The 18,996-nt window shown below is 45.3% G+C and overlaps 2 protein-coding genes across 5 annotated transcripts in view; both read left to right on the top strand.

Annotated features, from left to right (window-relative positions):
• slc39a14 (solute carrier family 39 member 14) overlaps positions 1 to 3,631 on the top strand; it is a 30,570-nt gene extending 26,939 nt beyond the window's left edge. For both annotated transcript variants that reach the window (XM_085476431.1, XM_085476432.1), the window contains exon 10: positions 289 to 3,631. In XM_085476431.1, the coding sequence (XP_085332557.1) occupies positions 289 to 441 (153 nt within the window). In that variant the 3' untranslated portion in view covers positions 442 to 3,631. The remainder of the gene's footprint in view (positions 1 to 288) is intronic.
• A 1,270-nt stretch (positions 3,632 to 4,901) lies between these two features.
• Positions 4,902 to 18,969, top strand: ascc2 (activating signal cointegrator 1 complex subunit 2). Of its 3 annotated transcripts, none has more exons than XM_085476426.1 (19): positions 4,902 to 5,049; positions 7,889 to 7,992; positions 8,093 to 8,251; positions 9,182 to 9,355; positions 9,454 to 9,583; positions 9,663 to 9,730; positions 9,858 to 9,971; positions 10,869 to 10,981; positions 11,060 to 11,134; positions 11,227 to 11,331; positions 11,428 to 11,496; positions 11,820 to 11,894; positions 13,001 to 13,259; positions 13,425 to 13,621; positions 14,508 to 14,627; positions 17,723 to 17,947; positions 18,020 to 18,110; positions 18,391 to 18,482; positions 18,576 to 18,969. In XM_085476426.1, exons 2-19 carry the CDS (start codon positions 7,909 to 7,911, stop codon positions 18,745 to 18,747), a joined length of 2,322 nt encoding a protein of 773 aa, XP_085332552.1. In that variant the 5' UTR covers positions 4,902 to 5,049; positions 7,889 to 7,908; the 3' UTR covers positions 18,748 to 18,969. The 3 variants fall into 3 exon arrangements, with proteins under 3 accessions (XP_085332552.1, XP_085332550.1, XP_085332551.1); XM_085476424.1 differs by having other exon boundaries at positions 7,886 to 7,992; XM_085476425.1 differs by lacking the exon at positions 4,902 to 5,049 and adding an exon at positions 5,065 to 5,210 and having other exon boundaries at positions 7,886 to 7,992.
• The last annotated feature ends 27 nt before the right edge of the window (positions 18,970 to 18,996 follow it).

Below are 18,996 nucleotides of genomic sequence, written 5' to 3'. Positions count from 1 at the left end.
GCCTTGATTGCCTCCAAGCTTACCCTCTCTCTGAAACAAGCTGTTTTTGCTCCTCCCACTCTAAGCCAGCTTTCTTCTGATTGGCTGTTTATTACAAACAGAAGGTTTGAACAGCTGGTTAGGAAAGGGGAGAGTCCTTGTAAATATTTTATGTGTTGGACTTTGAACAATTTGAATGAGGGGTAAGATAATGAGTAGTAGTTGGTGTGACTGAGCTGAATAAGGTCGAGCTGTTCTTGTTTACTCGTTAGATACTTACGAAGTGACACTCTGTTTTATGTGTCACAGTTTCCAGAGATGAACGAGGTGAGTCGTGAGGAAGAGGATGCAGGTGGCAGCAGCTTCCTCCTCACCTTTGGCATCCAGAACGCCGGCCTGCTGACGGGCTTCTCCATCATGCTCCTCCTGACGACGTACTCTGGACAGATACAGCTGGGCTAGCAGCAGACTCCTCCAGGATCACCATCAGCTGCTGTTGGAGCCCAAACAAAGAGAGGCTGGCTCAAAGTTTCTCCTCTATTTTTTCCTCCTGTTCTCATTTTTCGGGTTCTGGACTTTGGGGATTTTGGTTGTGCGGCAGGTACGTGCAATCGTCTTTTGAAGTTATACGAGAAGCTGCTTTAGTGCAGTTCCTGCATGCAGAGGGTTCAAGGTCGAGGGTTTGACGGCCCTGTCTCCTCAGCGTTTCAATCCTTTCTGCACAGCAGCCCTGAAAACGTCCTGAAACATCAACTGAAGCAGTCGCAAAAGACGGCTATACTTGATGTGCAATACTCACCCAGTCTCTCAGATGTTCCCCTTTTCGTCAGACTGCTCTCCAGGCATCTTTCCTCAACCTTCATCCTCATCATCCATCCTGGTTGATGCCATTGAGCCTCCACTCAGGCCAGTTGAGATTCCTAGCGAGTGTTTATATCATGAATCCTCTGTGAAAAGCACAATCAGGTAACAGCAGCTGTACTCCAAACATCTCTGATTCCCAGGCACTACACGTCCCCTTTTCTTTTCTCCATTCCATACCAAAAAGCAAATGTTAAAACATTTCAACTGGAATTATTCCGACTTCCAGCTGGACTTTGTTGTCTGTGAGTTGATTTTATATTTTTTTACACATGAATACTGACTTTTAAAGACCAAATATGGGCAGACCATTGAGAATGGTGAAGGGCTACGCAGTGATGTTTGGAAGCGCACGTGTCAGCCAGCCAGCCGGTAACTCCCAAAGACTCCGGGGTCAGACACGGAAAAGGGACTAAGTGGCTTCATCCAGATCACGGCGGCAGCATTTCTCTGTAGTTTACCATCTGTGCCCTTCATTAGAATAGCAAGTGAAAAGTTTTAGCTTTTTTATTCCTTCTGATCTTGAATTCCGAGTGCAGATCTGCAGTTTTCACATATCCCATAGACTATTTTTCCCAGATTATCTATTCTTTTACGGTGTCATTGTAACAGAATACTGTAAGGTGGATCATACTGTATAATCACGCACACGTCACCTCGCCTGTGACCTTATCCGTGTTAGCGATTCAGAATTAAGAACTACGGCCAAAAGTATGTGGACAGACTCGATGCCTCTTTTTGTCACCGGGCAGTTTTTAAAGGGGTTTTTGGCCATTTTAACCATGGAAACAGTCTGCACTGCATTTTTAACCCAATCCCACTAAGGGGAATCAAATGACATGATTACGATATTTTTAACTCAGAAAGAAAATGCAGATGCTGAAATGAAAGTTTCTTTCTTATCATGTTAGTTGGTCAAAAATCAAAGATCAGCTGAAACTGAAACAAGGATGGACTTTCTTTTCTTTTTTTACTTTGTGTTTCTTTTCTCATTTTTAGGTTTTTCATTAAGAACTTGTCCTTATTTTCTCTTTAATATGGCTCAAGTTGCCTAAAACCCTGTGAGCCAAAAGCTCTTAAACACTTTTTTTTACTTAAAGGGAGCTAAAACAGTTTATTTACCTTTATCTTAATGAAATATTAGTTAATTTGATCTGTGAACCTTGCACAGCAACTCTAGAGCTCAAGACTTAAACTGCATTTGGACATCAGCCCAACAGATCTTCTTTAAATGCTGAGAATTACTCGTTTTACCCATTTAGTAGCATTTTGCAGACGAATAGTAAAGCTACTGCCAGCGCTGTGCAGAGGAGCTGTGTTGGCGATGGATCTCGTGTGTGCAAATGTCCATCCAGTTTGATGGACACAACTACAAAACTAGAAGAGCAGAGGCTGTTGTTAGGGGCATTGGGTTTGGGTGTCCACATACATTTGGCCATGATGCTGTAAAAAAAAAGGTTTATGATGTAAAGGGTTAATAGTTTATTGGATGGTCGGGGGGGCAGCTGTTGTGCTCTACAGCAGTGTAAGATTGTCGGGTTGCTTTCTGTGTTTGTCTTACAGGTGGATTAAAAAGATTTCCCCTCATCTGAACACTGACACTTCAACAGAGCTGACGTGATCCATTATGTAGCATCTTTACATACTTTTCCTAATGTGAGTGTAGATTCGAGCTGTAGAATATTATTTATTAGAGCTCGAAGCTGAAACCCGTGATGGGTTTACAATAAAGATGAAATTGTAGTTCCAGGAAGGAGAAGGCAAGCCATTACAAAGAGTACCCTGAGTGGTACAGCGAGTATTACTGCTGCTTGATACGTCATGTAACAGATTATTTATTGTTGCTTAAGCCATAAAATATTTATTTTATGCTTTACATCTAAGATCAAGTGTTGTGCTTAGTTTCACACCATGAGTCCAGACGGAGTTTAGTTTTTATTTAGAATAAACGGGTCAGATACAAGCTAAACCGTCTCTGCTCTGCACACTGTTAATGCTGTGTTTAAAACTGAAGCCAGTGGATTTACAGCACACACAGACTGATAACATATCCACTCAGTCAATGCAGATAATACATTCAGAGACCAGGAGAGGTTCTTTGGAGCAGAAACAGGAACATTACCGACCAAAAACCAGACGCAGAACACAGAGAAGAACACTTTATCGGGCAGTTTATAAACGCAGCAGAAAGATTAAGGTGAGGAGGTTGTATTGGGGGTCAGATTGCTCATGGGAGCAGGAGGGTGGGATTTCTAATAAAACTAAGGAAGCCAAAATAGGAGAGAGAAATGATAAGAGTTCGGCTAATTGTGAATGTGTGTTGGGGCTCGGTCAGGGGCTGTAAGCAGGAAAAAGCAGGGAATTATAGAATTTAATAACAAAAAATACTGATATGTTCAAATTAGAGCTGCAGCATAGTGATGGAGAAGACAAGAAAGCAAGAGGGAGGACAGAAGAGACAAATCTATGAGGAGCTGACCCTCGAACCAACCAACCGACTGACAGAGGATGGGCTTTCTGGCCATTTTAATATTTACAGCGCTCTCGCAGACTTGTAAAGGATCATTTTGAAAAGTATTGTATCTAATTTCATGTATGAGAATCCTCGTTAGCCTTCTGTGTGTGTCATGGAGATTGTTTTTATATATACATTTCATTTTCCAAGAAATTGTATTTGTTGAAGTGTCATCATTGATTGATACTGTGCTTGATTTTTGGTTTATTTTTCACCCGTTTAATTAGAAGTGACCAGACAGAGTCATTTATATGAATAAATATAGTATCTATCTTTTTTTTTTTTATATTTTAATTCTGACTTTTCCCACCGCTGCTGAAGCCTTGAGGCTGATACTAAAAGCCCAACGTGATGATGAAAACAGCTCACTGGATGTAGCTTCAGTTTCTTTTTGTGTAAAAATGATTAAAAGCCATAATTAGTTTGTCATAGATAAAGCAAACAGTAAAGCTATGATAAACACAAACGGAGCCTTTAAAAAAGTATTTGTGTATACAATAGTGAGCCAGCTTGATTGCTTCAGTATTAATCAATGTTATGAAATGCTCTTTGTCCTCAGATTACCGAGCTTCCCACCTTTAAGAGGTTATGTTACTTGGAAGAATATGTTTATTAGAGGTCCTTCATTCTTGGAGAAATGTACTATTCAGCAAATATCATGAAAGCATTAAGATGACAAATACTGTAGCAGACAGGATCCAGGCTACTCGAGTGGATGTTCAAACAGTTCTCTAATAACAAAGAAAGCATTCAAATTTTATCGTTCTTGAGGAAAAGAAGGTCTCCTTTGACCGGGAAACCACAATGAAGCTGATTATGCTTTGCACATTAGTTTTTCACTCCTGCAAAGACACATTTCTTAGAACCTTCTTTTTTTCACAAACATCTAAATACAAAATGCACAAAAGCTCCTTCCATACAAACTCACCAACATATCAAAACAGTCTTATTTGTGTACGTGTGTGTTTTCAGATCACACACACAATAAAGGTAAGAACACTGCTGAGCACTCATTACAAAAGTCTGAGAGCCTATCCCAGCTGCCATAGGGACTGTTTCCTTTGGGCTTTGATGCCCACCAGGCAGTGGTGCAAACAGACAAGTCCCCTAACTGGAGTACCTGTTTATATCTCAATAAATGTGCAGCATGAACCCAGTACACTGCCAATGCAATAAAAGCATACCTGAAAATATCAGTTATGGACTGGCCTCACAAGAGCCTGGACTGTTGAAACGTAGCGGCATCATCTTGGCAGAGAACAGGACAAGAGACAGCCAACATCCAGTAAAGAGTGTTTAGTGTCCTTCAACAAGCCTGGAGAGTTATTCCTCAAGACACCTTACAAAAATGAGAAGAAAATTCCCAAAGAGTTCAGATTGTGTTCAAGATTGAAAGTAGTCATACCAATCACTGACTTTAAAACTCATTAGTGATTTTGCCTTATATACTGTATTTAATCTTTTTGTGGAAAATGTAAAGAAATTAGGCATTGCTCTTTGGTGCCCACCAGGGAGCGATGTAAACAGCCAACCCTCATTGCACGTCACATGCGTCACGCTGAAGGAAAACAATCTGCGTCACTTCCTGTCTGACACAGATGCTTAGAAAACGTTTGGTAGCAGGAACTGTGGGAAGCTGCTGTGGTGACTCTGATGTGATGGCTGTGAGCCGTTGGGGACAGTGATTCTGAGAGGTGAGCGGGGTCATGTCGCCTGTTTCCTGTTCGGTAGTTCGATGCTGGTGTTCCGGTCCCGGGGGGACGGGTTTGAAGGCACCGGCTGGTTTGACACGTTGTGTTAACGCGTCCATTCATTGCCGCGCTGCTAAACTCTGTGAATAAGTGACAGCTAACAGGTAACTTTAGCTGAGCACGCAGTTAGTTATCAGTCTGAGCTTAGCTAATTACCTGCAGGCTGCTAGCCGTGAACAGGTTAACAGGTTGGAGGTTTTACTAGCTAACTTTACCTTAGCTTCCTAACTAACCGGAGTGGGTTTTTATGTGTTTCGTTTCTATTTTCAGCTTTCTGAGTAAACCCTTCACGTTAGCTTGCTACAGACTGACTGTGCGTGGCTTAGTTTTTATCATCAGTTAATCCTTTCAGTTTGTTTTGCGAGCATAGAAAGTTTAGAGAGTTTTTCTTTAATACTTTTGGATCTATAGCTTTCAACTTAAGGAATCCATCAGAGGCCTGTACCACGAAGCAGGATTTGGGGCTGAGCGAGGTAACTTCAGGGTTAACCCAGCGTGTCACTGTTATCAAGGTGTGGTACATCGCCATGGTAACTCATGCAGCAGACCTAACCTGCTCAGGTGGAGGTCACGTGCATGATGAGATATGTCAGACCTCTGTACGCGGGTTGTAAGAAGCTCTGATGTTTTTATCTTTCCCTCGTGACCACCTTTAAGAAGTAAAGCAGTCAAGCAAACCAGTTAGTGCACATTAGATTATATAAATCTAAATATAAAAGAACCTGAGATGTGAGAAAATGTGCCTATATATGTATAATAGGAAAAGAAAAACTATACAGGATCTTTGAAATAAATATATTTCACAGCAGTGTAGCAACAGAATAACAGTGTACATTCACCATTCCAGAAATATTACACTGACCTAAATATAGAGTCCCTACCAGTCCAGTTTCAGAATGTGCTTTATACATGTATGGAGAGACGGGAGGGGGGAAGTAGCTGGGGACTGATGCTGCAGGGTTATCGAGGGTTCAAGAGTCTGATGGCTTTGAGAATGAAACTGTTGCAGAATCTGGCTGTCCTGGTCCTGATGCTCCAAAACCTCTTCTCAGAGAGCAGCGGGGAGAACACTGCGTGGTCAAGCTGGGCGGAGTCTCTGATGATGTTATGGGCTCTACTGAGATGTGTTTGTGTGTGATGTCCTAAATGGGTGGATGGTAAGGGAAAGGTGTGCTCTCCTTAACCAGCACATGAAGTGCAGGTGCTGCTGAGCCCGTTCAACCAGTGTTAATGTGTTCAGTGACCAGTCCGGACGATCATTTATCTGTACTGCAGGGAATTTGGGGGCGATCGTGGCTCAAGAGTTGGGAGTTCGCCTTGTAATCGGAAGGTTGCCGGTTCGAGCCCCGGCTTGGACAGTCTCGGTCGTTGTGTCCTTGGGCAAGATACTTCACCCGTTGCCTACTGGTGGTGGTCAGAGGGCCCGGTGGCGCCAGTGTCCGGCAGCCTCGCCTCTGTCAGTGCGCCCCAGGGTGGCTGTGGCTACAATGTAGCTGCCATCACCAGTGTGTGAATGGGTGGATGTTCAAGGTTCTTTATTTGTCACATGCATAGTTATACAAGTATAACACACAGTGAAATGTAGCCGGGATGACTGGATATGTAAAGCTCTTTGGGGTCCTTAGGGACTAGTAAAGCGCTATATGAATACAGGCCATTTACTGCAGGGAATTTGATGATGCTGACTATCTCCACAGCACTGCTGTTAATGATGAGTGGTGGATGACTGTGCTGTTTTCTCCTGAAGTCAACGATCACTCCTGATCGTTGACAGTAATGAGACCCACCACGATGTGTCAGCAGTGCAAACCACAGTGGACTTGGGACAGAATAAGAATTTCTTTGCATGTTTGTGATTGTCCATTGCTGTGAATACTTGTGCTTTTATTTGAACAGGCTTGTAGCTAGATTAATAAACTCTGGGTAAACTTATCAAGTTGATTTTCACCTTCACAAAACAGCCTGAACCTGATAACTGGAGCAGATTTAGGCAGTTGTTTTAAATTAGAGCTGCACACAAAGAGAGGATCATGCTATTGGACCCATCTTTACAAAGTAACCTTAATTGGCGGCCTCCCTGCAGATATGAGGCCCTTTATTGTCTGTGTTACTGCTTTTCAAACAAGCGCAGTGGCTGTTACTCAGTGTTTTGAGTTTTGAAGTGACCTCTGCCCTTTTATTTTGTTTGCTCATCTATTCAGGTTGTTCTTGTGATGTTAGTCTTATAATTAGTCTGTGTGTTAAACCACTGTATGCTCAAAAGATGGACAGTTTTAAGTTGAAACTCCGAGTTGCTGACATGGTTGATATTTGGGACCAGAAAACAAGTTTCAGCAACAAAACATCCATAAGGGATGTCAACGAGAAAATAACGGAGGATCACGTCATGGTATAAAGATCAAACAAGATCAAACAGATAGTTCGGGACGACGTGTCGGATCCCTATTTAGAATACAAATTCAGTGCACATTTAAAGAGCCTGTATGTAAATGTTTTATTGTGAAAATTTAGTCCGTGCTTTCCAGGTGGCCTGTTTGTTTCCCGTCTTGTGGCTGCTAACAGCTGTGTCAGCTACCACTCAGATGAGTCTGATGGACGCCCACTCTGCTGTCTTTGAGTGCATTAGGTGATGATAGTCCTTACAGGAAGTGGTCAATGCGTTGATCAAGGACTGCCGTCACGGGCTGAAGTCCAGGAGTTTTGCCTTAAAAGTACTACTACTAATAATAATGTAGCTACCTCCAGTAAAATGTACTTTTTTTTTTGTACACTCCATCAGAAGAACCCAGAGAAGGAGCAGCCATGGCCTGTGCTCGAGTGCCACTGGATGAGCAGCAAGTGACCGAGCCTGGCCCTCTGGGAAAGGAGCGCACGCTGCCTGCACTGGTGAGTCGGCACTGATGGTTTTATGCTAATGTTCACTCAGACAGCTGCTCACCTCTCATACTGACCAGGATCCCAACCTGTGCTTTCTGCCATCCATCAGCACCCAGACAGGACAGAGGAGCGCTGTTTCGTGCCTTACAAGCCCCCTCCAGAAGACGGCTCTCCAGCTGACGTGGAGGAGTTTTTAGAACATGCCAGATTCATCACAGAGGACCTGGAGTGGCTGCTTGCATTGCCTCATGACAAGTTCTGGTGTCAGGTACAGTCGTGTCAACGTGTTATGTAGAGAAAACTCAACGGCTCGCGCTCTGCAGGACTGCCTGTGTTTTATTTTGTGCAACACAAAGACTAATGCTTCAAACACACCTGCTCTTTAGCAGACAGTAATGTCACATGATCCTGGCCTATGGATGCAGTGTTCATAGACCAGTATTACACTGATCTGTTTCTGTTATCAGAAACATGTTAACAGTTTGTGTTGTACCAAGATGCAAACTGTCAAAAAAACACAAGAAAATTGTGAACAGATAAAAATAATAAAGATTAAAACAATCAAATAAATGAATACATAAATAATGTAAATACAATTAAAAAGATAAATATAAAATAATTATATAAAAGCAAAAAACTGTAATAATAAAATTAATAAAAACTCTATAAACATTAGTACAAACATAACAGTAGACAGTAGGAAAGCTGTTGCCGTGCCGTGAGAGCGCGTCTCAGTGCCTCTTAGATAATAAAAGCAGGATTATTTTTATGGAACTGTAATAAATCCATGTACAGCATGTGTGGGTAAATAGAGAAGCCTTTAATAAGCTACCAGGTTAGTTTAAGGAAGCAGGGGAATCTCTGTTGTTCAATGAAAAAGGTGCCAAAATGGTGAATGACCGACGGCTCAGAAGCTGCACAAGAAAAAGTCAAGAGGAAAAGACTCAGGAAGGAGTGCAGAGAGAGGCTGATGGTATCAGACATGACCTTCAGCTGCCGAAGGGTCAAGAATAGTTCTTGCTGTGATAGTAAGACTTTAACATTGATGCCACATTCAGGTGCACATTTGTCATTCAGCTGCAGGCGTCCTCTGGAGCCGGGTAGCAGTTTAGATTTCTGGTGACTCACGTGTAGGAAATGGTGCTGATGCTAGAAGATGTTCTCCTCCTGATGTCGCGTGGCCTGTTTCTCCCATCAGGTGGTGTTTGATGAGTCCCTGCAGAGGTGTTTGGACTCTTACCTGCGTCACGCTCCTCGTGGCCTCGATCTCTCCACGCTACCCTCCTCCCCGGCGGTGGCTGACATGCAACGCTCCATCCACAAAGCGGTTTTCTTGACCTTCCTCCGTATGGCCACGCATAAAGAATCAAAGGTAGGAAAACTAGATCTTCAGCGGGTCTTACGGGCTGACGTTGGTGGTGACATAAAGTAGCGCAGTACGAAACCTTAACTTCCTCCACCTCCCTGCAGGAACACTTCTTTACCCCAGCCGTGTTTGGGGAGATCATCTACGAGAACTTTCTGTTTGACATTCCCAAAATTTTGGATCTTTGTGTGCTTTTTGGAAAGGGTAACGGCCAGCTGCTGCACAAGATGATAGGTGAGCTGTGTGTGAAATCTTATTTATGTTTCATGCCAGTTGTTGCACTCCGCTCACTTTCAACATGACGGCCTTTCAGAGAACATCTTTACTCAGCAGCCGTCCTACTACAACGACCTGGATGAGACGGTGGCCACAGTTTTACAGGCGAGAGCCCGCTTTTTGCATTTCACTGAAAAATATCCAAATGTCACAATTCCAAATGAAAAGCACATTGTTTCTGTCGGAGAATATTTGAATGCGCTTTTAACTTTTAACACTGTGTCAACTTCAGGTATTTGACACGGTCCTGCAGAAGTGTGGTCTCCAGTGTGAAGGAGCCACCGCTGCAGAGCCAATGAAGCTGAATGCACACAAAAAACCCACTGCCATGACCATGAGCCAGCAGGTCAGTCAGACAGATGTGTAACAATATGCAGTTAAATAAATAAAATACTGAAACATCTGAGATCCATGAAGGAGACCACATCAGGTTGGCTCTCTCAGTCCATTAACTAAAAGAAAGTGACACAGCTGTGCAGGGTGAAGCTGAGTTTATCAAGTGGTCCATCTTCCTACGATCGAGCCTTCGACTGAACAGATGCAGATTTTCAAAGTCCTTATTGGCACATCGTGTTTGTGCTGAAAGGGAAATGATATCCTTCCTATTAAAACCATCTTAACTGTCGGTTCTCCGAATCGTGTGAGTCGCTGTGAATTGCGGGATGGTATTATCTCCGCCCCTTTCATAAAGGTTGGTCCAGTTTATTTGCTGCTAAATAAGGTGTGAAAGAAGGATTGAAACTCGTTTTTTTTCTTCTTTTTTTTGAGTACAGTGGGTCACTTCCTGTCGCTGTTTTTAAAAAAAACAAAAAACAAAACATGCTGTCATGTTCATTTGTAGCAGCTGTGGATGATAAGCAGAAGAAAAAGCGATTTCATTGGGATTAAGGTTAAAAAAAGATTACAGAACCTACAAGAATCAGTTTGTTTCACTGGTTTGGTCACAGTCTCACAGTGTCGTGCAGCTCTCTTCAAATAGAGCTCAGATTCAGAACCTCACGATAACCCACCCAGGATCTCTAAGGATCTCTTCCATCTAAAAGCCAGCTGTCTATGAGCCGTGCCTCACCTTTAGTGCTCCAGCCTGCTAAACATAGGTTGTTATTATAGGAACAGATTTTTGCACAGTCATTTCAAGATAAAGGCCTGTACCTCGATGGTGCAACTGGCTTAACTACTAGGCTGACTACGGTTCTACAGAAGGTGTTCTGATTGATAATATCTTTTATAATTTCTGTCCTAGGAACTGTTAGATATAATTTTGTACCTGTGTGACTCAACCACCACCATCAATGCCTTCCTGGACATCTTCCCCGCAGCCTGCACCAGCTTCCAGTCCCACAGCTTCCTCAGCAGGTAGTTACCCTGAAAGTTTACCGTGAGTCGTACCTCCATAAAACCTTCTCACGATCTTTGTGTTTTCTCTGCTGGCAGTCTGACCTCGTTTTATGAGACCGGTGTGCCTGACCTCGAGAAGGCGATCAGAAAGAGAAACTTTGACGATAAAAGGTGAGCGTCTGCTGCGTAAAGACAAAACCAAACAGGAATGTAAGTGCGAGGGGAAACGTTTACCACCTGAGCGATGACAAACTTTCTTATAGTCTTCAGGAGGACCTGTGGAAGAGGCTGTCTCACTCCTGTCGTAAGATGGTGGAGACGGTGCACCTGCTGCTGCACCACACCTGCCTACAACCAATCCTGGAGGGGTGAGACGCCCAGAGTTTTTGCATGGAGATTAGCAGGATTAGCATTACACGTTTAAACAGACGCACCCATTAAAACTTCTACTGGTTTCCTCGCAGGAGAGAAAACATGCAAACATTTGCAGAGGAACTGCTGCAATATTTCACATCATTTTTACCTGAGAAAAGGTGAGATGGACGATTAGTAATTTATCTCAGTCTATAAGCCAATATTATAATAAGCACGTTTTCAAACAACAAAGAAAAAAGTTCAAACAACTTTGCAAGTAAATAATGAAATATTAAAATTAACAGAGAAACTGAATTTCATCAGTTATTCACACTGACTTATTGTTGGAGCCTTTTTTTTTTGGAAAGTTTGAAACCTTTTCAGTGTTTTGTCGTTCAGTATACGGGTTATTCTGGTTTTTGCTTGAACTCTCTGATTGCTGCTGTAATGAGAAATATGTCATCAAAACTTACATTTAACATCTGTTTCTTGTTCCTTCCAGATTCTTGACGGACTACGATGAGCAGTTCCCTGTTGCAGACGACATCAGCCTCCTGCAGCAGGCCGTCCCTGTCATGTATCCTCAGCGCTTCACAGCAGGACATTTCTAAAGGCTGTTATGACTAACAGTAGCCTGAAAGCACTCACGCAAACAGTTCAACAACACATGGCCACGATTTTCAAACGTACAAAGAAAGCTGTTGCTACAGCAAGCATTGAAAGCCTCAGAAAACTGCTGAGCCTTCACTGTTGGCTTTCCCTGTGAGCTATGTTGGTTTTAGACGTACTCATTTTAAGTTAAAATAGTTGACCCTGTTTCAAAGTTCACTAATGCCATTAACAAAATGTAAAGAGACCACCACTGTGGTTTGCATTAAGTTTATATCTGCATTCATATGTGCAGTTATGGAAGGACTGGTATTCCAGTGGACCACACTCCAGGCAGTCACTAGAAAACATCCGATTGCTGTAAAATAAAGCGTGCGGCACAATCAGAATATATGCATATTTGTGGGTGAGAGATAAAGAGGCAGAGAGGAAGTTCATTTCTCACGTCCACCGTAAAGAGAAAAGTCAAAAATACCAAATCACTGATTACTACGTTTACATAAAGGGATGTACAATTTATCCTACTATTATTAATTAGTGATAAAGTGATCGGATTTCCTCCTTTATTATATTTCCGGGCTGTTTTACGTGTTCTGGTAACAGCAGGAACATTAGATGGTAGTTTATCAGCAGATTTATGATAATGTTGGAGCATTTATCTGTTGAGCTGAGCGAGTGTGTGCTGCGTGGGCTCAGCTTAGAATAGAAATACAGTGTTTGTAATTGAAGTGAGATCCAGGAGCGCTCATTTGGCCACTTATGGTGACGCATTTTCATTTCATGAAGGACTTTTAACTTTAACTGGGGATAATGCAGTTTATATATTCAACAGTGGCATTATTGCACTATGTGATGTTTTTTAATTAAGTAATTAAAAACATATGAGAATTTGTTTCATCCCTTATTGTCTTCCATTGTAATATCGTAATATTTAAGCTTCTTAGGGTTCAGACTGTTGCTCTGATGGATGATGGGATGGATCTTAAATCTCAAAGCCAGACTTGGGTCTTAGTGTTGGATGATAAAGTGACTGTTGTTTTCCTCGGTACCTTCCTTAACCACCTTTTGCCTCAGTGATGAGACCAGGACGTCTTACTTGCTCCAGGGAGTTGAAAGTGCCTGGGACAGCGTGGGGCGACGGAAACCACAAAGCCAGACTCGGACTAGTCAGGCTCAAGCTTCTGCATCGCTATCGGCCAATCGGGAACCAGCAGCTGGTGCTGCTGCTTCCTCTTTGGCTGGCTCTAAACCTCAGGAGGTCAGAGAGCCAGCAGAAGGAGAGAGTACGAGGGGAGCAGAGGCCATGCTGGATGTCCCCCAAAGAGGAAACAATGTGAGCTCTGATTGTTACCGCTCAATGCACGATTATAGCAGCCCAGAGATTTTCCTTATTTTCTGTCCTATATATCCTGTTAAAATGGCCAAAGTTTTAAATAATTAGGTCAGCAAAGCTACTGCGATGGAGTCTAAAAACAGCCTGCCTTTGACGTGGTTTCAGGGCGCCGTGTATCCAGTGATCGGGGCGGAGCTGGAGTCTCTGCTGTCGTGTATCAGGGACCTACTTCCTGATTTGGGTGAAGGTTTCCTGCTGGAATGCCTGAAGGAATACAACTACAACTCCGAGCTGGTCATCAATAACATCCTGGAGGACCGGTTAGCTCCCAATCTGGCCAAACTGGACCGAGCCATGCCACGGTAACACACCGAGAGATTTATACATAATGCTGATATTTATCATCTGCTCTGTGATCTGACATTTATAGCAGTGTCTAACATAACATTTCTTTATCTAGATAATTTGATTATGTACTTTACTTATGGCGTAATCCATAATAATATGGGATCATATGAAATCTGTCACTGAGAGGCTGCAGTGGGCTAACAGGCTGCTCCATTTCTGCTGAGACCACAGGGTCAGTACATCTGAGCCAGCTTGGCTTGAGCCAACAGTCCAGATTGCTGCTGGTGGAATAGTGCAGAAACATATGTTTTATTATCTTCATTCGTGTTTTTAATGCTGCATATTATACTTCCCAACCTTAATAGCCACAGTTTTCCATTACCTGCACACCACAAAGCAAAAATGATGTCAAACTGCTTTGAGTTTGTGAGTTAATTTGACCTTCCCAGCCTTCACATCTAAAGGAAGTAGAATGGGATGTGGTAGAATGAATCCTGAATGTTTTAGGTGCAGACAGATGTTTCAGGGACGCCACATCTGAACACGGCTGCAGATGAAAACAGAGTCATTGTTCTGGAATAAAAATCTGCATGGTGTGCCTACAGAAGATATTTATAGCAACTTTAATAAACATCTGATGCAGAGAAAAACCTCCAAGGGCAGCAGGACGACAAATGTTTTGCTCACCTTTGTGTTACAGCACACATTTTTCCTTTTCATGTTTTTGTTGAGTCTGCAGTTTTGACGTTTGGGGCTCGTGTGCCTCAGTCTCGGTTCTCTGGGTGGTGTTTAGTGATCTTATAGTTTTAGAGTAGAAAAGTACACACGGTCTGGGTTGTGCTGATCAGTTTTAGATCACTGTAGAGTTTTATGCTATCATGTTTGTCGTGGCTCTTTTAGGCCAGTGAAAGAGGAGCTTCCGGCTGTTCTGAACAACAGATCCAACGTATTTGATGGTGACGAGTTTGACGTCTTCCGCAGAGAGCAGGTGGACATGTCCCGCGTCTGGAAGGGCCGGAGGTAAAAGCACACATCGAGATAATCACCGATCGGGAAGTTTTTTTTTTTTCTTTTTTTTTTTTTTTTTCTTTTTTTTTTTTTTTTGGCCTGTCCCGTTTGGCTCTTTTGCATCAGAATTGTTGTCTAAAGGCAAAGAAAGATGCCCAACGGATTTACTTTACCAAACTGACCATCCAAGCCTTGCCGTAATGGTCCATTTGATTCACCTTTTATTGTTTATTTTATTTTCACTTACTGAATACGGGACAGACTTGACTGGGGGAAAGAAAGAGGGAAAGGGAAACAGCTGAGAAGAGGGACGGGGGAGAAGGGCAAAAACCAAAAACCAACAGAACGGGCAGAGAAAAAAAAATGCATATATCAATCACCTGGATCACCTGCTGAGAAAGAAAAAAGAAAGCAAGCAGAAGAGAACAAGAGTAATAGAATAAACAACATCACAATGATATATGGGAATATGACAGTAAATACTAAATGTTAAACATTATTGTGCAGCACATAAGATCAACAGAACACAGTGTGCTTTGAGGTAGGAGCCAGAAAGGGTGTAGTTTGTGGGTGTGATCACCCGTGTGTACACCTGTGAGCATGGACGCGCTTGTTTTTTAAAAGGTTCCTTCATGTAATAATCTGCTAGAGGGTGTGGGGGGGGCCACAGCCCCGTCCTCCAGGGCATGAAGCAGGTGTGGAGGAGATCAAAACTCCAGACATCCAGAGGCCCCCAGAACACAAGAGACCAAGGAAGACCAACAGAGGGGCAGCCGCGCCACTGTCCCGGAAAGAGCTGAGGAGAGTCCCAGATGAGGGCTCACTCAGCAGCCGCAGAGCAGAAGCCAGGGGGGGTTGCAGTGACGCACCCGTGAGCTCCACCGGCAGCCAGCTGCGCCTGAGTGACCGAGCCCCAGGCCGAGAGGCCGGGGGCACCCCACCTCCGAAGTGGCCCGAGCAAGCCCCAGGCTCCAGGCCCCGATAAGCGGCCGCCAAGGAGTGAGCCGGTGTGTACCTGGACGCCCACCCCCGGACACAAAGAACCACCAACGCATCGATGTCTGAGGGGGTCCGCCACTGGCAGGGGAAGTGGTGGTAGGGGGAGATAGGCCTCCAAACCTTGGAGGGCCTGAGATGTCCCCAGAGAGGTGGCGCCTGACACCCAACCTGACATATAGACACAGACATACAGGCACACACAGACACAAACATCCATTCCCCCCCTCATGCTCTCATATGCACTTACTCCACACTCAACCAACGTGGAGACAGACATAAAGAGACGTTGTACACACGATCACACTCCCCAAGCGTACTCTACAAACCGGGTCTAGGTGCCCTTGCCCCTGGAGGGGGGAACTGCACCCAGACCCAGGTGGTGTTTCCCTTTTCCCTGCGGTGGGGGGAGGCAGACCGCCCCGACTCCGCAGCAGCAGGGAGGCCCCACACTCCAGACCGCAGTCGGACGGCCAACTCCTCCTCCTAGTCCTAGCCCCCCGCTCCAGCAGGTCGCAGAGAATGGGGGTGAGAGAAGACTCCAAGCCTCCCTCCACCCGCTCATTGTAGTGTTGATGCATGTGTGTTCTAAGGTGCATTTAAAACCCAGGAGGGCATGGAGCTACCTGCCAGAGAGCAGCAGGTAAGCGCATGGTCCCTCCTGCTAGCCCTCAATGTCTACGTGTATTTAAAATTGAGAGGTGGGCAACGACGCCAGGGGTGGGGTGTACACCCTGATGGTACTTTGGACTCCGTGTATCGTTCCCACCCCCAAGATCCTATATGTATGTGTAATGAGAGTGTGAATAATGTGAATGTCTAAGTTGTGGGATAAAATTGAGGCAGAGGCAGCCAGAAGGGGACAGAGGGGGGGGGTAGCCTCCTCTGCACCCTGGTGACATACCCCTACTCCAAGGCCCTGCATGTGTGGGTGGTTGTGGTGGAGCGGGAAGAGGGAGGCAGCTGGAGATGGGGAGGGAAGGAAGGGAGGGGCAAGTGACCCCTCCCTGGGGCCAGCTCCCCCGCTGACCCCAGTAGGCACCCCCATACTCCGCGACCCGCCAGGGAAAGGGGGCCCAGGCCCATCCAGACCGGGCCCAGTGCAGCAGCGCCGCCCGGCCCCACAGAGCCCGGGACAGTCCACCCAACCCCACCACAGAGAAAACTGCACCCACCCCACCATCCACTCATCTTCCAGACTACATAAGACAATAAACACCCAGGCTGAGATCTTCCTCCACCTCTCCTGTATCTCCCTCTCCTGCAGAGGGAGCTCCTGAGGAGAGGAGAGCTCCTGCAAGATGTGACAATCTCCCCCACCAGTTGAAGAGCCCCCCAGGTGGCTCGACGCACCGGCGGCACCCTGCTCCAGGGCTGGGCCCCCATGCACCCACCCGCCCACAACCCCGGCAACGCACCAACCAGGACCCAAGCCCCCGAGGCCCGGTCCGGGTCCCAGCCCAGAGACGGAGCGCCCCCAGAACCTCACGCCCATCCCGGACCCACCCAGGGGCAGCCAGGCTACCAGGTCAGTAACCCACGTCCGTCAGCACAGACCCTCCCCTAGCCCCGCTGCACGCAGCCGCGAGGAAACAGTCACCGGAGAGCCAACAGAGCCCCTAACCGGACATGACCGCTACCCCGGGTTGAGCCCCCCAAGGAAGATGCCTCCGGGGAACCCCCCGACGCCCTAAGCCTGTCCCTACCCCCACACCAATCACAACAGTGAAGGCGGGACCAAACTATGACCCCCCACCCCCACTAGGTGATGGAGCTGATCAAAGGAGCCCAGAGCAATTGATCTGATGTGGTGGCAGAGGCTGTGTCAAGACTAATGTAATCTAATAGATAATTTCTATATTGGTTAGAATTAAGATTATTTTTATTTTTCCAGTTCATGAGGACTGTTTTCTTGGCTATGCATAGGGCAGTGAAAACCATATGGGAACCGATCGGGAAGTTAAAAAGAAAGTGGACGTGTTTTCAGTGTCAAATCTACCAGGTCCAGAGTAATATGTTCAGATGTTCACTTCCGTGCTGCTCTTATTTCAGGATGTTTGGCTCATAACTCAAACTCTGCGTGCCCTTAAAGACGCTTTGTTTTCCTGCAGGAAAGGTGAGAACGTTCGGGAGATGCTGAACGACAAGCGGCACATAGCGGAGCAGAAAGCTCGTTATCACACGTACGAGACAGTGGTGGACGAGGTCATCGTCGAACCCGGAGAATCCGCGACGGCCTACGAGCTGGACGACTATGACGACGAGTACGACGACACCTACGACATGAACCAAGTGGGCGCCAACGACCTAGACGGAGATTCTTTACTGACCAGAAGGTATCTTTGGTGTCGCTGATTATGATGGAGTGGAGACGCAGCGAGCCGGAATTAATTTCTGTTCCTCTGCAGGCCGTTCACGGTACCGCAGGTACTGAGAAAAGGAAACAAGGAAGAAGACGAGGAGGACGATCAAGACGATCAAGAGGAAGATGCTTCAAAGGTACGGAGATCATTTGATTGGATTTGAAATCTTTAATGCTGTGCGATGATGGAGTTTAGAAAATGTTGATGTTAATCTGTTACCTCACAGCTGCCTTGTTATTACGCGGAAGTCACACTTTCCATATATGATTTAACTTGCCGAAGTTTCAGCATTTAAATGGTTTGGTTATTTATGATTTATGATTTGCCCTCAGCCCCCGTGATCGGCTTTGCACCACCACATTTCTAGAATCCTGGACAGTCCGTGTCTTATTGTTTGTCACTTCCTTTTATTTCAGAGCGCTGTAAACAGGGACCAGTTCGTGCAGGACCCGGCTGTGCTGAGGGAGCGAGCCGAGGCTCGAAGAGCAGCCATGCAGCAGAGGAAAGGGTAAAGACGATGCTCAGTTTGCGCAGGTTCACTCTGCTCAGCTGTTTCCGTCCAACATGTTCTTGAAAATATGTGCCGTCTTCCCTCCTGCAGCTTCCGGCCAGAGCGTTCCAGCAACGTGGCTGGCCGACCCAAAGGACAAGGACAAACCACTGAGACGTTACAGGACCGGCGAAAGAAGGAGACCAACAAGAGCCGTGTAGCCAACCACAACCGGCGCAGCATGGCCGACCGCAAGAGGAACAAAGGCATGATCCCCTCCTGACCTGTGGCTCAACCGCAATGGACTGATGGGAGAAGGGGAGGATGAGGTGTGCGTGAAAGCTGAAGGATCTGGGCTCTGGTGTGGTTCTGGTTTGACTGTGGTTCAGGTTCCAGTCACTGTGAAGGCCGTCACAGATTTCGTTAAGTTTTCAGAATGGTTTCGGTAAAACTGCATTTTGGCTTTTTCTTTTATTAAAAGTTGCCAACAAGCTTTACTGAAATAGTTGAGAGATCTGTGTCGTGTTTGAGC

This window comes from Copadichromis virginalis, linkage group LG12 (genome assembly GCF_057382275.1).
Source record: "Copadichromis virginalis isolate Kocher_CV1m ecotype Utaka linkage group LG12, C_Virginalis_male_GT1.1, whole genome shotgun sequence".
In the NCBI taxonomy this organism is placed as follows: domain Eukaryota; kingdom Metazoa; phylum Chordata; class Actinopteri; order Cichliformes; family Cichlidae; genus Copadichromis; species Copadichromis virginalis.
This window is presented reverse-complemented; position numbering and strand designations above follow the sequence as displayed.

What these genes read in the sequence shown, in the direction of transcription:
- ascc2 (XM_085476426.1), top strand. Translation starts at nt 7,909, where the DNA reads ATGGCCTGTGCTCGAGTGCCACTGGATGAGCAGCAAGTGACCGAGCCT. An exon ending in TCATTTTTACCTGAGAAAAG is followed by an intron (nt 11,497 to 11,819) that starts GTGAGATGGACG and finishes TGTTCCTTCCAG; the next exon opens with ATTCTTGACGGACTACGATG. An exon ending in CTGGACCGAGCCATGCCACG is followed by an intron (nt 13,622 to 14,507) that starts GTAACACACCGA and finishes TGGCTCTTTTAG; the next exon opens with GCCAGTGAAAGAGGAGCTTC.